This window comes from Motacilla alba, chromosome 4, assembly GCF_015832195.1.
Source record: "Motacilla alba alba isolate MOTALB_02 chromosome 4, Motacilla_alba_V1.0_pri, whole genome shotgun sequence".
Lineage (NCBI taxonomy): Eukaryota > Metazoa > Chordata > Aves > Passeriformes > Motacillidae > Motacilla > Motacilla alba.
In genome coordinates, this window is record NC_052019.1 from 11,529,823 (window position 1) to 11,547,448 (window position 17,626).

Below are 17,626 nucleotides of genomic sequence, written 5' to 3' on the forward strand. Positions count from 1 at the left end.
AAATAACTCATAGCAAAACCTTTCTCTTTTTTTTTGCTGCTGCAGCACCAAAAGGAATTACTTTTCTCCTATTTTTACACAGCTCCTTCAGATTTTCAAGAAAAGCATTAAGCCATTTCACTTCTGAGCAAATTCACTTAGAAAAATTTCATGCTAAAGGTAACTTAAGAAGAGCTTACTAACGGAAAATGCATGTTAACAAGAAGCAAAACTTCTCTATTTGAAAAAACAAAACCTTAAACAAACAGATCTTTACTCCAAAGATGAGCCCAGAAATTCTAGGGTAAAATATGTCAAAGCCTCATTACAAGTGTTTTAAGATAACAAAAAGAAATTTGAGATCCTGATTGTAAAAAACAGCTGACACGACTTGAAAGAAAAGATTACATGCTCATCATTAGTTCAGTTTCACTGTCCTCTTCAGAACTATCAGAACACATCATGATGATTTACAATAGGGATATTAACAAGAACATCTGACAGGATGCACGATGTCTGCAGTCTCATTAGTGTGGCGTCATTACAGTGTCATGGATTACATCTGCATTCCTGTTGTACGTGCCCACTATTTTACACTAAGCATTTGTAGCTGTTTATTTTAGAAAAGCCAAGCACAGAAGTTATATTGAGATCAAATTTCAGATTAGAAATTTCAGTTTAGAAAACTGCTTTTTCACAGTCCCCTACAAACAGGATTTGGCACCAACCAGCTGTTTAACCTTGTTATTTTAACTGAGCTGTGGAGAGGAATTACCTACCTGAAGAGAATTTAATTCTAACTCCAGAGTTAATTTTTACATACAAAGAACATCCTGTGGTACAGGACAGAGATGGAACAATCTTTGCTTGAACATACAGATATTGCATCACCACTCTATACTGATCTGCCCAGCTGCCTTTTCTGTGGGGAAAAAGAGGAAGTTAACACCAAGAGGCAAGTTTAGCAGCGTCAGGAAAACCTTATTTTTAAATAAAACTTAAGAAACAATTCCATTTTGGTTCTGCAAGCACTGCTAAAATAAACTTATAGCTGCTAATATATGTACTGGACATGTGTATATTGCTACTCTTTATGTAGCCTTGTATGCTAACATGATCAGGCTGAAGCCTCAATCAAATTTAAAAAATGTGGTTCTAAAGATATGAGAACCATATAAATAACAAGTAATCAAGTCAAACCTATCCATACTGCATCTGTTGGAGCATTTTCAAGCTTTTGCTTTTAAAAAAAATCCAGCATCATCCCTGAACAAAGTTTATCTAGTTCTGTCCAATTTTCTTTCCAAAAAGACAGGAGGTCTGCAACACAACTGCCAGCAATTACTGCTCCATGAGGAGTTGAGAGCAGCTCCACAAGCATTCAGCTATTCATTTTTTCCACATTTCAGCTGTGCTTTGTTCCATGCAAGGTCAGTCACTTTTGTGAAGTCACCTCTTAAGAGGTTACTCCCTTCCAGCACATCCCCCCTGTTCAGTATTCAAACCTATCCACTAAAGCAGCAGACAGTGCTGCCGTGGCTTCTGTCACCAATTTACTCCAAGTCTTGAAGTCAGCTGCAAAACTCCTTCCTGAAAAGTCTCAAAGTCTTCTCAAACCAGGCAGGCCCAACATTGAGCTCATTCAGATATCCTGAAGTTTGGTAACACCAGAGTCAAGGAACTGTTTCTCTGGCACACGTCACTGAAACAACAGGAAAAAAGGATGGGCTCCCAGGAGCTGTCAGAGGGTGGAGCTGAGCAAGGCAGGCACACACACTCCCCTCTGGACTTCAGGCAACACACAGTATCTTTTTGCCAGAATGCCCAAGATAACCAGTTTACTGAAACAAAAGGGTAGAGGAGCTTAGGACTTAGGAGTTTTTACAACTAGAGCATTTGGGTTATTCAGAAAATCTGAATTTCAGCTTTAGTGATGTGACTATTTAGCCAGGGCTCCTTAGATGAAGTTCTGCAGTACTTGAACTACTGGCACGCAGCACAGAATCACAACTGCAAGCAACAGGAAAGTGAGATGGCATGTGCTGCTCTGTGGTAGACTAGCACTGACCTACCATAGAGATTACATTTCCAATGAAATGGGTTCCTTACTCTTAAAAAGATGGCTGGTGTACAGAAACATGTATGAAAATTGTCTAGAAACTGATTCAGCTCATGTAAACTGATGCAATTTCTTACCTGCATTCAACCAACACTGATTTGCAAATATAAGTACATTTTTGTTACATGTTTTAAAAATACACACACCATCTCCAGCTCTCAAGATGCATGCTCCAAATTTTAATTGCCTTTCAATTAAGGTTATTTTCAGAAGACAAAACAAGTGGAATAGTCATGCAAATTAACTACTGGAAGGACTTACCAGTCTCATGAGCACAACAGATGCAAAATAGGGACAGTGGAGAAAGTTCAAAAGGTTCAGTTTTGTAAAACAATTTCATCTTGAAAGACAATTTTTCAAATGAGTACCAGACTGGCATGTGTTCTTAAGAAGCAAGAAAGAAACAGAAGCAAGTCAAAGTTCATTTCAGCAGCTTCTGAAGGAAGACTCTGAAACTCCCCTGATAACTCTAAACTACACAAAGAGAGAGCACCAAGGTCCTGAACCCCTCAGGCAGGCTGAGGCTAAGGTCCATGTATATTTAGATAAGTAAGCAGATATGAATCATAAGAACCAGGTAAGCCCACACTGAGCACATTGGCACTGTAAGACATGTCTCCACAGACAATCCACAAGGCATCCAGAAAACTACATTGAAACAAGACATTTTAAATAACATACAGCACCTGTTAAGAAAAAAAAAAAAATTAAGATAGATTTTATTAAATATTTGCTGCATTGTCAGCAAAAATGTCCAGCCACCTTATCTGATGTGGTATTAATTTAATTAACACTATCTAGGAAGCATTCCTAATAACAACATTATTTTCTTCTCATCCACCAATGACCCTTTTTACTCTGTACTAATCATAACTTTTGCAATCATAACTTTTTACCAATAAACAGAAGAAAGATTCTCACCTCTAGATGTTCCTAACTTGCTCACTGAAACAATTTCCAGAGACTGAGAAAATAAATCCTAAAAAATCAGCAACATATTCTAGCAAAGGAATTTTTGTTATCAGATAAGTGGAGGAACAAGACTGACACATAAATCATGATGACTGGAGAACTGATGGACTTAAGAAGGCACAGTTGTCAGGAGACCCACCAAAGTCTCCTGAAATGCCCTAAATCTACATTCTCCAAAGGGAAAAGCAACAATTGATATCCATGACCAGTAACGCTAGTTTCTAGAAATAACTCACTAGATGCAGTTCTTACATGCCCTCCTCTCAAACCCAGATCACCTCTCAATCAACCTGTACATCAAAACAACCGACGGGCAGAATACCATCAAAAAAGTTCAAGTACTTTGGCTACAGTCAAGAACCTCCATGAACAAGTCAGGGGTCACGCTTTGAATAAGATTCCAAAATTACATACAAAAGCAGGGTTTGCAAAATTTTGTCTCTGGAAGATTGCCAAAGGTCAGACTAAAGGAAGAATGATGCTTGGTTTATGGATAAACAAATCAACAGAAATAAAGCCAGACAGCCTACAAGCTGACTTGCCTATGAAAGAGGAAACTAATCACAGAACTAGGTTTGATAAATTCCTGCCACATTTTATAAAAAAAAGTTTTCCAACTACTAACATTCCAGTATGTTCAGTAAGAATCAAAAACAATAGCACTTTACAGTGTAACAGATACCTGCAGGTCTGGAAAAAAAAGACCTCCACAGCTGAGAGAAGCAGTAATACAATATAAGTTAGCAGTATAGGATACCTGATAGCTTGCAATAGGATAACTTGGAAATTTCTCTAGATTTCTGGGAAAAAGAGCAGGGTCTAATAAACTATTTATCAAAGCTACAGTATTCTGTATGTATCTTTTTTCTTACAGGTTTCCCTCATTTTACAGAGGAACAAAGCAGTGATGACTGCACTCAAGTATCCAAGACATGCAAAGATAAATCAGGCTGTAATCCTGTGAGTTCAGCTTTAGGACTGGTTGCAGCAAGCCAAGAACTATTTTGCACATAGATAATGCACAGTGCTGGTCGACCATGCAAATACTGAAGAATTCTCAGAAACTGGAGTTTTCAGCAGGTTAGGACTGTCACACAAAATCAACACTCAGGTCCAGCTTCAAACTAACATATTAGCATCAACCAGCTATAATTAATGATCCTTTTCTAGCTGGCCAAATTCCCAGTTATTCTCATATTACCAGAGTAATTGAAATTTCATTCCTAAAACCTGAAAGTAGATTTCTTCATTGATGTGAAGCACTATTACCACACAAATAAAAAAAACAGAATACATGAAATGTCATCCTAAGCAAATAGCTGAACCCAAGTAAACTCTAAGACCTTGCAGCAATAGAAATTAAATATGGACCTGTCTGCATTAAGATCAAAAGGAAAAAGTGAATAAAAGCTCTGCCTGGTACCTACAAGACCATATCTGTATCTAGAGTGGGGCTCCTGCACTACAACAAAGAATCAAAAACTGGAGGAAGTCCAATGGATGACCACTATGAGGGTGCTTGAGGCCTACAGCACACAAGCAGGGATGCTGACAAAGGTGTTTTCATTCAGCCTGGATGACCATCCTCAGAGACGCAACGAGGAAAAAACCCCAATGAGGAAAAACCCCAAGCTGCCGCAAGGCATGTTTCAAATGGATAAAAGGGGAGAAAAAAATCCCAGTGGCAGCATCTAAATCCTGAACTGTGCAGTCCAAGGAGGTTAACTCCAAGCTTGGATGTACTCACAACAACTGCACGGGGTCCCAAGGATCGCGCTCTGCTGCTGAAGGCGGCCCCGCACCGAGCAGGGGCTTAGGCACAGCTCAGAAATCCCCCTGAGCTGAGCTGCTCTGGATTCCACACCCACAGGAGGCTCCTGCTCACCAAGGGGACTCCTGCTCCAAGTACATGCCTTGTCCTACCTCCAACTGCTGCCAAGTTCTTGTGTTTACTCTGTCAGCTCCAAGGTGTAAATGACCCCAATATCTACTGAAGGGGTTTCTTTTAATTATTATTCTTATGATATGGCTGGAGAACTTTGGAGGCACTTAATGACTAAAAAGAGAGGCTTAATAAAAATAAGGAATGGATTCAGAAAATTTATGGTTTCCATATACCAGTTCTGTTAATAAAATTTTATGTAAGGATTAAAACTTCAACAGACTGTTTCTTACTTGAGCCTTTTAAAATGCGTTTAAAACCAAAGTTAATATTGACTCCAACTCTTCCACAGATTATGTAACACAGGAAGGGATACTGTATAAATCAAATCATCAAGGAGCAAAAACTATATTTATTCCATCTAATTTCACCCTGTTCGCTGCATTCTTCAGGAAAGAAAAAGTCAGCTGAACATTAAACAGTACTTTGATCAGACAGAGAGAGAGCATCACACAGCAGTAATTGTGCTGATGCTCGCCATTCCCCATGTCATCTACTTCTTATAGCTCCTTTTAACAAAGGAAAACATCAGTAAAGCTCTTGCAAATTAAATGAAGATACAAAGACCATCTAACCCACCCATTCACTAAACCTTCATAGAGACAGGGAATCAGAATGGAACCAGAGCTTAACTTCATTAATCTGAATTAGCTCCTGAAGTGTCACGCACATCTGCGAGAAACTTTTGTAGTTCTCACTCTTTCTATTCAAAAGCAAGTGTGTGCAGTGCTGTATTGGGTTTGCATGGCAAAGTTTTGGGAGCGGGGGGCTACAGGAGTGGCTGCTGTGAAAAGCAGTCAGAGGCTTCCCCCACGTCCAGCAGAGCCAATGCCAGCTGGCTCCAGGACAACTCTGCCATTGGTCAAGGCTGAGTCCAGTGGGGACAGTGGTAGCTTCCCTGGCATAACAGTTCAGAGGGGGGAAAATGTGCCGCACAACAGCAGCCAAAAGAAAGGAGTGAGACCGTGTGAGAGGAACAGCCCTGCAGGCACCAAGGTCAGTGCAGAAGGAGGGGCAGGAGGTGCTCCAAGTGCCAGAGCAGAGGTTCCCCTGCAGCCCCCAGTGCAGGGGGGAGGCAGCTGTGCCCCTGCAGCCCATGGAAGTCCAGGATGGAGCAGAGATCCACCTGTAGCCCATGGAGGACCCCACAGTGGAGCAGGTGGACGTGCCTCAAGGAGACTGACCCTGTGAGAACTGGAGCAGGCTCCTGGCAGCACCAGTGGCCCCTTGCAATGAGGAGCCCATGCTGGAGCAGGTTTGCTGGCAGGATTTCTGACCCCACAAGGGAAGGGACGGTGGGGGAAGCATTACAGCTCAATGCTACAAGCAACATTCAACATCCATCCATGTTACAAATTTCATTCACCAGCCAGTATCAGACTTCTGTAATGCTTCCCACCAGCCACTAGAAAAGAAACATGCATGTGTCACCTGCTTTGAAGTAATAGAAGTAATAACTAGACCATATTAAGTCCTCACTAACTGCATAGTTTTGTACAGTTACTAAAAAAAACCCAAAAAACCCAAAACGTAAACTATCACTGAGCAGATTTTCATTTAGCTTCTATAATGAACAAGTAAGTTCAACAAGCCTCTTTGTTTAAAGTTTTTTTTTTGTGTAAAACTGTTTCCAGTTACTCAACAGCAAAACTATGTTAATCTACTAAAGCAGCTACCCTTTATTCTAAAGGGCCGCATCTCAAAATTTAGTGAAAAGTTTAAGGCAGTTAAAGTTAAAGAAAAGTTAAAGTAAAAGAACTGTAATTGTAAAGAGCTACATTATGCCACACAAAAAGGGAAAATAAGGATTGCAAGTAATTTAGACAGTTTCAGTTCAACACCTAGTGGAGAAGAGGCCACATGACAAAGTTCAAAACTTCATCCTCTGAATAAGACAGGACTTCTGAAAACCGTATCATACAATTTTCAACCTTTATCAAAAGCAAAGGCTGTTACCTTTGTAGAATTCCAACTTTCCACCTATGCAAGATCTGCTTTGAGAGAGAATGTTTATTTCAGAAAATTCTGCTGATTTCTTCTGTTCCACACAGAGCCGTGGCAGTATATACAGGTGGGGAGAGGACTTTTAGTCTGTCAGTTCCAGTAGACAGAGTGGCTTTCAAATAAGAACTATCCAAAACCACACTGTGAAGACCGAAGCACCTTTCAGATGAGCACACCTGAATGCCTCACAGGCTGCTGAAATACTGCTGCCAGCATCCTGTGTTAAACAGCTCCTCTGTGCCTATGCTGCTTCCCACACCACCAAAGCATGAGCTTGTTTGTCCTCCTCTACTCCCAGCCCTTTTAGCCACCTGCTATTCGCAACAATTTGCTAGAAATGCACCCAGATAAAGCAGCAGGGAAGGACAAATCTGCCACTCATTTATACTCTTCCCTCCAACAGGGCAGTGAATCCTGTGGGGCCAGGCTGCTACAGCACTTGGGAGCCCGGCCCACAGGAGGGCAGGGAAGCAGCCTGCACTGGGTGGCCCTGCAGGTCCCCTCATCAGAGGCTGGAGTCCTTCCCATCAGCTTCTGGACAAGTCCACCTGCAGCTCAGTTTGGTTTTGCTCATTTGTGGTTAGAAGCAGTGAACTTATATCTGCCCCCACAGCGCATCCAGCTCTTTCTGTTCCTCTGCCTACACACTTCAGTCCTGCTCTCAGCCTGTCTCCTCCTGAACAGCCCATACTCTAACAGGCTTCATTGAACAGAAACTTGCATAGAAGAGGAGACAGCATCATAATTAATACCTCAGATTAGTCAACTGCAATTATTTTCACAATTTTTCTTCCCTCCTGTGGTCAATGAATTCCCATTTTTGGAGACATGAAAGTGGGAAATCAACACTACAATGCCCCTTGTCATTTTACCTTCCTTTTAACACCAAAATTAGAGAAGTACAGTAAGTTGTCCTCTCATTAAAAGCAACAAACAGCATTATGAAAGGGTCCTATCCGTTAATACAGATGACTGACTTTTGCCATCGATGGACCTAATTCCTAAATTCACAACTCCAAATTATGTGTGACCAGTAATCTCAAAACATGGGTGTACATATGTGATATAAACATATTAAATTCACGATTTCAGACTTAAAACAGTTACTGAAAGCAGCAGCTACTATTTTGAAATTTAAGACCTTTTTCTTATCAGATTACATGTACATGCTTCTACATATGGTATAGGATGCCCATCTTGCTCGAGAAGCTTTCTTCCAGAAATGCAGAGATTCTTTGCAAATAGTAAAATGTAAAGTTCTTCTTAAAGTCCTTTATTTCATGTGTAGTCCCTATGCTCCTTAGCACATGCTCCTCCTGGCATCCAAACACTTAGAACACTCATCAAAAACTTCTAGGAGTAGCCAGAAGGAAAGATCCAGATTCTTGGGAAAACAGACAATATCCACGGCAGTGGACTAAGTAAAGACTTAGGCTGCTTGTAATCCATAAAAATGAAACAAACTGCATGGCTTATTATTTAACTGTACACAGAGTGACCCCTTTATGGTGACTCTCCATGGAAGCACAAAAATCCTCATTCTCAGTCTCCAAAATGATAATTGAAAATTGTAAGTGAAAAGAGCAACTTCTGCAGTAAGAACACTACAGTTCTGATTCAGCAAAGCTGTTTAAGATCCACACATTTAAAAAGTTTCATCAGTACTGTACAGAAGTCCAAAGGTAAAACGCATTAACCCACACTACTCTGAGTCAATAAGGCAAAGGAGCAGACAAGCCATCAACTCTTTAGTCTCCCACCCAGTTATGTGCTCCCACTAGTTTTCAACCCAAGCTCCTGCATATATTCAAATGAAGGAAATTAATTCCGACTCAAGGTTATGTGAAAGACCTCCGGGCTTTTAAAGCTGATACAAGTGACACCTGAAAACAACCAACGTGTCAGGATTTTTTTGTCAACAGTCAGCATCACAGCTTGTTTCAGAAGCAGTAATTCGTTTTCATATGCCAACCTGAAGCCTACTGAGAGCACTGTACCTGTGGTGCCTTCAGCTCTCCCAAGAGGAAAGCTGTGCGTAAGCACGAAAGCGGCCTCTTTCTCACTCTTGATCTTCCTGGCCACACCCAAAGATGCACCCAGCAGCCTGAGGAAACAACCAGACCTTATGGAAACTCAAACTGCTGAAGACACAAACTGAGCCAGAGAAGCAGTCCAGGAAACTTTCTTCACCATAGTGCTCAAAGAGGCAGGGCAGGAACACTCCATTCCCAAGTGATCTCGAAGGTGCCAGAACTGAAGGAAAAAAGCCAACAGCGTTCCCTTTTTCCTTGATCTCTTCTACAACTCATTTTGTAAATGCAGTCTCAAACCAAAGCTTCATAACACACCACAGAACTGACATGGAATATGCAACCTTGTGCACAGCATACACATCCGTACAGTCTCAAAAGGAAAAAAATGAATGTACAGAGGGCCAAAAAAAAAAACTTTATATTCTAAAGCAACTACTTCTCTAAGGACTTTCTTGGTATTGAGAAATACTTACCCCTAGCTGATATGTAAGTAGCTTAAGCACATGTGACCAAGCACTGGAGGCATCTAATTATTGTCAGTATTATCTCTACAGGCAGCCACAAATCTTAACTGACATGTCAAGGCCAAGTTTACTCTGATAAGATCAGAGAAAACAGCACATTCTCAGAGGCCAGATGGGGTTCAATACAAGCATTCCATTTCAAGAAGCAAGGTTTCTCCCTTTTACCAAATATCAACAACTTGTGCAAAAAATTAAGCTGACTCATCTTTGTCCTCAATGGCTCAAACTTGTATCCTATTACCCAGAGAAGTCCTCAAAGAGCTAAACCTGCAGATTAAGGCTCAGTCTCTGCACTGCAGCCTTACCCCATGACCATCAGGCTGCTGGAAGGCAGTATACAAAGAACTCAGGTCTCATTATTCCATGTAGTACACGTGTGCCAGCCACTGACAAAGCCAAGACAATTTGGCTTTCTCCTGCCATGGTTCACGTTTGGTTCTCTAAAGTGAAGTTTATGCACTCAAGCCGCGAGACTGAATCACGACTTTCAGCACAGAGTGCAGTCCCAAGAACACACTCCTTTCCAGGACTTTGTTTACACCCACCACTGCAGCACTTGGAACAAACTGCTTTAGGAAGCTCCCTCTCAGCAAGCTGGTCTTTAACATTACTGTTCAAAATGCCTCCTCTTCATCTCACACTGCACACAGACCCCGGTACAGAGCACAGGGTGAGCTGGGTAGGAAGGCCTCTGGAAAGCAAGTACTTTCAAACAAAAAGACCTGGAAGACCCAGGTTCATTTACTTCAGTACTGGCATAAGTCCTGGGAATCCAAGGAGCCCACAGGTGCTCCAGGGAACAGGGAGTTTTCAAACCCACGGATGGCAGATTACAAACACCAACAAAAACTAGCAACGGCGTGTTTTGAACCTTTACAATGCTGACAGCATAAAAATAAATAGTACTCCCTGTGGCACAGAACAACCTCCGAGGCTCCCTGCTTGTTCAATACCTGTGAAACTCATCGCCAGGTCTCATGACAGAAAATACGGGGGTGTGGTGTGCAAGTACAGACAAAAAGTGGGCAGCTCTTGTTTCCAAAACAGAGCAGGAAGTGGATGCCAAAGAGAAGGATATTCAAGGTCAGGTTACAGACTGAGCACCTGGAACTTCAAAGCCGATCACCTAGTTTGAACTTAATCCTCATATTCTTACAATGGCATCACCCAGTGACCAAGATAATCTGTTCTCCATTTAAAAGGCAGTAATGACAGCCTTTGTCTCCTGGCATTCAATGTACCTGCAAAAATTCAGGTGAAAAAGCTCAGCCTAGTGAGTACTACAGTTTCTGCAACACTGGTAAAACCACCACAGACTACACTAGAACAGAACTTGGACACATGGCTTTGCTTTTTTGGATAAGAAAAGTTGAGAAGCAGTTAAACATCCTGCTCTGAGTGGGTCTACATGTGCCTGTTCCACTCTGCCCCCTTCCAGGCTGAGGGACAGCATTTGTTTGAGTTAGCAGTTGTGCTACCAGAACGGGTAACAAAAGTTTATGCTTTGAAGTGCTGAGAAGCCTCCTGCTTCAGAATTAAGTCTGGTTCCATGGCAACACACAGACAAGGGTCCACAAAAGCATCAGCACCTCAAACATGACTGATGACTGGAGTTCTGCTGCACAGTACTTTAACCCAAGAATAAAAATCAACAAAGGCTTCAGTCAGCTCAGTAGGTCTAAACAAATTGATTTTCTTAAGCTTTGCAAATAAGGCAGCCTTTCAAAGAATGATTTTTGCCAATTCTTGATGTATTTTATTAGCCTACTTGTCTCATGCATAAGAAGAATTGCATGAGGAAAGAGATACTAGCTGAAGCCACGTGCAAAACAGGTTATTTACAGCCAACTCCACTTGATGTCTAAAATTTCTTTCTAGAACAATTTATCTAAAATATATCAAACTTCAGATGATATAACTTATAATAAGAAACATTATGAAGGCTTTACATAACTTAAAAAATAGAACCCACTAGCAACAGCTCAATCCCCCCAAAAGCAGATTAGTACTCTTCCTTATTCCCCACTTCCCTGAGGTATCTGCATTTAGAACCTTATCGTTCATACAAAGGCCACATTTAGAAACTGCTTTGGGTAGCCAATGCCATCATTTTAACAAGTGGGTGACACAATGTTAGATGTTTTCATTCCATACAAAAATTAAGCAAAAGGATATTAAAAAAGCAGTAACTGAGACTTGGAAAGATGAGAGTAGTCATACCAAGTGTTTGTAAAGTATTTGTATTTTAAGCTTCATCCCCTTAGAATGATCAATAAAATATTCCATCACTACTAAACTACTTATGAATCTTCAGATGTCAAAGTTCTTTAATACAGTTCTGGATTCTACCTATATTTATCTATTTATGTGACACAAGATTAAAAACCTTGGCCAAAATCTCAAAAGATTTCATGAAGAAGCCACTGTTCAGAAGAAAAAAGACCTTGCTCAGAAATCCTTTTACTGTAATATAGAAGGAATCTTCCAAGATTTAAGATGCTTCCATACACCATGAACATAACATAGAGTAGGATTCAGAGCCTTAGACCCCAGCACTATTTGCCTATTTACTCATAACAGAAAAAATATGTTAATACCGATGTAAATTAAAACACCAAGGTAATATATTTTTCAAAGTGCAACATCAAACAAGACCTTTCTCCTAAGATCTTACACAATCCATTAAAATATGTTTTATGTAAACGTTACCTGGCAAAGAAGTTTGTAAAAGGTCCCAGTATTTTCCGTTTACTGTCCACGTCTGTCCCATGACAATACTGCTGCTGGTTCTGGTCATTGCTGTCTCTAGAGGAATTCAGGGTAACATCCGAAAAGTGCGCCTCGTCAGTCTCGAGATTCACAATTGCACTCGAACTGCTTGTGACCACAAAGTCCAGAATGTCTTCATTGCTAACTGATAAAGTTGTTGACAGTTCTGTGCTAAGACTAGACACGCTACAAACAGAGATGTCATCGCTTCGATTTAGAGTTTTTGAGGTTGGACTATAGAGTTTGACAGTGTCGTAGCCAGTTCTCGGGAAAGTCGAGGATTTCCGCACGGCGTGCTCGTGCTCAGCGGTGAGCGGATGCGGAGGCACGTACGGCGGCAGCGTGCACGCGCTCTGAAAGGCCCTGTCAGGCACAAGTTCAGGTTCTGATTGCTTTCTCTTCACGTTCAACACACTGCAGTGAACAGGCTCTGGATTTCCTACTTCTAGAGTTGGAATACCAGAATCCACTGATTTAAGGCTATGACAATCTTCTAAAGCACTGGACAGCAGGCCAGGTCCATACTCGGGCAATGAGAGATCTCTCGGGGTCCCAGAGTTCAAGTTTTGAAGGCCCTGGATACTGCTGCCCACTCTTGCATCCAGAATTCCCACAAAGGTCAAACCATTTAAAGAGTTGGATAAATTTGCATCAGTTGTCTTGGCCCAGCTGGTAACTGGTTAAAAAGAAAGAAAAGATTAGGAGTTTGCAGGAAGGTTGTGGTTTGTTCTTGACTGTTTGTTTTGTAGGGTTGGTTTTTTTTCATGGTTGTTTCTTGGTTTTGTTTCTTGGTTTGTTTTTTTAGCGCACTCAGTCCTGACCTAATTTAGACTTTTAATTAAAAAATATTTGTCTTCTCTTGCACATGACTACTATCCCTCCCCCCAGCATGAACAACCAGGACAATGGCAACTTAAATTAGGCTTCTAGCAAATGTGAAGCATGAAAAGCTTTTCATAAGCAGTTTGTGTACCCATGTTTGCTACTTACACATCTCCTGAGAGTGAAATTACATACTATAAAACCTGCAGTATTTTCATGTTCCTTGTCAATACTGAGGCAAATATATGAGATTTATTTTTATACAGTCATAAATTCATATTTGCTGATGTCAGAGAGCTACAAAACTTGTTTCCATACACTTAGACCAGATTCATAATTGTTCATTTAAACAGAATTTCTCAGCATTCTTTTGGAAACTATAAAACTGATAATAAAATTGTCCCAGGAGAGAATGCATAATGTATCATTGTTGCATTAAGGAAGAGATGCAAAATCTGAACAGCTCTAAAGCTATCCATACAATCAATGTTTTGACAATACACCAATGCACTTCATCAGAGCACATCCAGTAGCAGTGATATTTGCAAACACATTGTATTTACTGCACTCAGGGACTGTGATCCTTCATCTTTGCAATATCCATCCATCCTGTCTCCCCAGGGGCTGCCAGCAGGTCAGTTAATCCAGTCAGTGCCCTACTTCCAGTCTGAATCTGAATGACCTGCAAAGCAAGGGCTGTCAAAAAGGAGCTACAGTTTGGATGCACTGAACTTAATGGCAACTTCTATACACCTGGAACACTACCAGGAATACTGTCCTAGCTTCCAGAACTGCTATGACCCTTTAAACACTATATGAGCTATGTAACACTATATATTACACACATCTTCTTTTTCCATATGAGTAGTAAATTGTCTACAGCTCTTCTGAAGTTTGCAATGCAATTAATCTGCAGCAGTTGGCAGAACAAATATGCAGATATTGCTTCAGTTTCTTCTCTCTGAAATACTCTGGGATAAGTGTGAATGAGTGAAGAACACTCATTCCATCTTGCAAACAGACTGCTTTCTAGACAGATTTTTCTTCAGCTCCTGAAGCCTGGTCTCCTATTCTCTCTCAAGTAGAGCACTCAAATAAAGGTGCCAGTTGTTCTCCAGAAGGTCCTCCCCACATTCTATTTTTAATTAACAAATACACATATACCCCAAAAGAAAACCCAAACTTCTCAATTTCAAACGTCAGTGAAAACTGCTATCTCACTGCAGTTCTAAACCCCTGGTTAATGTCACCTGAGCCCTGCCAAACACCAGGGTTTGACACACAGTCCCTTCTCAGATCTGAGGATATCAATACAGTTTGGCATTGTGAAACCAACAGGCAGTGAGTGTGAGAAAACTCATTTCAAACATATCTCACTGATCCAAACAGAATTTTTTCCCATAAGTTTTCAGTCATGTGGAAAGTTCAGGAATCCAACTGTACTTTGTATGCTACACTAAATCTTTAACTTACTACCCAAACAATATTTGCTAGCAGATGTGAAACTCCAGTTCAATCCACTCCTAAGCACAGGCAAAAGTCGAGGAGAAACAACCCTGGATATTTCATCTTTTAGACTTCTTCAGAACTTTTTAACAGCCAACTATATGCTACCATCCAAATCAATCAATGCATCAATTGCCTAATCCTCTGCCTAAGCAAGGTTTCAAGTGTCTTGTTTTGACTAAAAAGCTTGTGAAGATGTGTGAAGTCTTTTCTTAAAGAGTTGCTATAGCAACTTTTTTTTTTCATATTACCATGGTTTGAAAAGTTTACATCCCTGCAATTAAAGTATGTTTTGAAATAGCTGCCACACCAACTGTGTACATTATAAATTCTTTATCCACTAAATTAAAATTGCAAGGGCCAGCAAAAAAAACAAACAACCCTAAACCACAATTCTTGAATGCAGGCAACAAACTATACTCAAGGAGTCAACAGTGATAGTTAAGTGTACAAGTAAGACATAACATGGAGCATTAGATATAATTACTGCTGTATATACTGGAATCACCTGCTCTCAGAGCTTCTTACTTGAATTCACTTGTTTTTCTAACATAAGTCTGACTTTGTTCTTCTCCCTGGGTTCACCTTTATTCCTTCATATACCTCACATTGCTCTTCAAATCCACAGCCCACCCCAGCCCCTTTTATTACTCTAAAGCATATACACATATACACTTCAGAACAGGGTAACCAAGGGGTTATGAATGCATCTAGAAAGTGCAGTCCAGAAAACAAAACACAAATGTAATCTGTCAGGAACAGCTTTGATGATGTTTGGGTAAACAGTACAAGCATGTTCCCATAATGAATTCCTCCCATGACTGCCTTTACTTCTGCTCAATGATTTTCCCAAGCAGAAGCCAGTCCTTAGTTTAATTGCACTGCTCTTCTCAACAAAGCTTACAAATGGTAAGCATTCAAGTGACCTTGGCAGAGGCAGTAACTACAGCAGCTCAAGAGGCCAAATACTGTAAACAAAAGAATTAAAAAAAAAAAAAGTGAAAATAGCTTCTGTACCCAGTGTGGAATTTTATTTTAAATTGACTTGGTATTTTTTCAAGCAATAAATTTAACAGGAAGAGATCCTTTAAACGGGCAACCAAGAAATGCAGAAGTATACAACACTACAGCTTGCTGGAGCAAATTATGCAACAGCAACTTACAAAGGTTTTACACAGTTCAGCAAAACTGTGGGAGGCTTTGAAGTGTACCCATCAAGGGCTTTAAATGAAACCTTGAGATGCAGTCAGCTCTCAAGAACACACAGGAGAACTTGATTCATTTTGAGTTAAGTTGTAGGATTGTTTTTAAGGATGGAGTGATATTTATACTCTGTTTTAGCTGCCTCACTGGTAAGTGCAAAATCTGACAATTGATGTCAAATATTCCGTCATGTACTCCAATGCTAACTTCTTTCCAAAAAGCATGTATTAACATAATGATGGTGAAACATTATCATCTGAGTACCATAAACTACTGAGAAATAGTATGCAATTTTGTCTGCACAAGATTGATAATCCCCATTGTTTATTTAAATATATTACAATTGAAATAAAGTCAATATTTGTGAAGTCTTAACATCCTATGTCTTAAAGAGGGCATGATCTCATAAGAGGGAACATCCCACAAGAAATAACAAGGAAAAGGGAGTTAGGAAAATACAGCCAAGGTCACAAGTGGCAATGAGAGAGCAGGTAGATGTTATTTACTCATTAACACTTCCAACTTAAGTGCAAAGGAGCACATGATAAAGACACTTTTGTAGCCAGGTTCAAAGCGAACATCAGGACACAACTATTCACACAAAGGGCAGCTAACCTAAGCAACTCTTTGTCACAGAACACCGTGGATGCAAGAAATTTACATGTACGCTTGGGAAAACAGAATCACTGATGATTCCTAAACAAAGAGAAACTCAGAAAGGCTCTAAACCACAAGTATCAGAACTGCATGAAAACAACAACATATATTAGTTCTGCTTTCAGACCCTCTCCTAGGTACATTTTTTTCTGACAGGTGGAGTTTCCATCTGTCTCAGTAGGGCTGTCTATACGGCCTCACATTCCCCAGATTCTGATCACAGCATGCAAGAAGGCATGTTCTGACAATAACCAGAGGCTTTAAAACATATTTTGGCTTTGCATATCACTCAGCCATACAGAGGGAACAAGTCATATTTGATTATAATTTCTAAGATCTACAATAAAATGGCTTTTTAACCCACTTTGATCTAAAAGTTAAAGATAACAGCAATGCCAAACAATTAGAGTAAAACAAAACCAGAAAGATGCAAACTCAAGGCCCGTTATTCCAAGTTTGCTGGGAGTTATGATGTAGTTTAGGCAAGCAACAAGGGTAAGACAATAATTTGCAAAAAAAGGCTTTGTATTTTCTTGCCTCGCAGGAATGAGGAGAGGAATGATTGCATACACAGCTCAGTTCTCAAAGAGTTAACATCACACATTATCTCGTCAAAACTTCTGCCAGGAGTTTTTCTCAAATTCTTAAGAAAAAGAAATTTCTTCAAATACAAAGTTGCAACTTCTTTTTCTTCTTAAAGGAATTTTTTTAAATTAATGGCCTACATTCTCCATGCTTTTTATATTATTTTTGTTGTACGGACCAAGAAACATATTGCTGTTATCAAGGGCAGCTTTGAGTGACCTTGGTGCACAAGAGCATCAAACTTAATTTTGTTTATTAAAGATTTCTTTGTCCCATTTGTGTGCAGGTTCTAACAGCCACAGCATTGCCAACAGTGAAAAACTCCTAAAACTAGAAAAAGTCTGCTTTTTTTACTAAACACGGGATACAGCAATTAAGGTTATCTATACAAGCACTGCCGAAACTTTTCGGGGAAAAAGAAAAGAAACTAGTGGGGATTTTTTTGTTTTGTTTTAATTAAGATGACTATTATCTAACTCTCAGCTGGTGACCTTTTTTTTACAAGTGTGAG

General features: G+C 40.2%; 1 protein-coding gene across 1 annotated transcript in view; it reads right to left on the reverse strand.

Annotated features, from left to right (window-relative positions):
• TBC1D14 (TBC1 domain family member 14) overlaps nt 1–17,626 on the reverse strand; it is a 65,996-nt gene that overhangs the window by 47,311 nt on the left and 1,059 nt on the right. Inside the window, exon 2 of the mRNA XM_038135780.1 lies at nt 12,283–13,018. Within this exon, the coding sequence (XP_037991708.1) occupies nt 12,283–13,018 (736 nt within the window). The remainder of the gene's footprint in view (nt 1–12,282; nt 13,019–17,626) is intronic.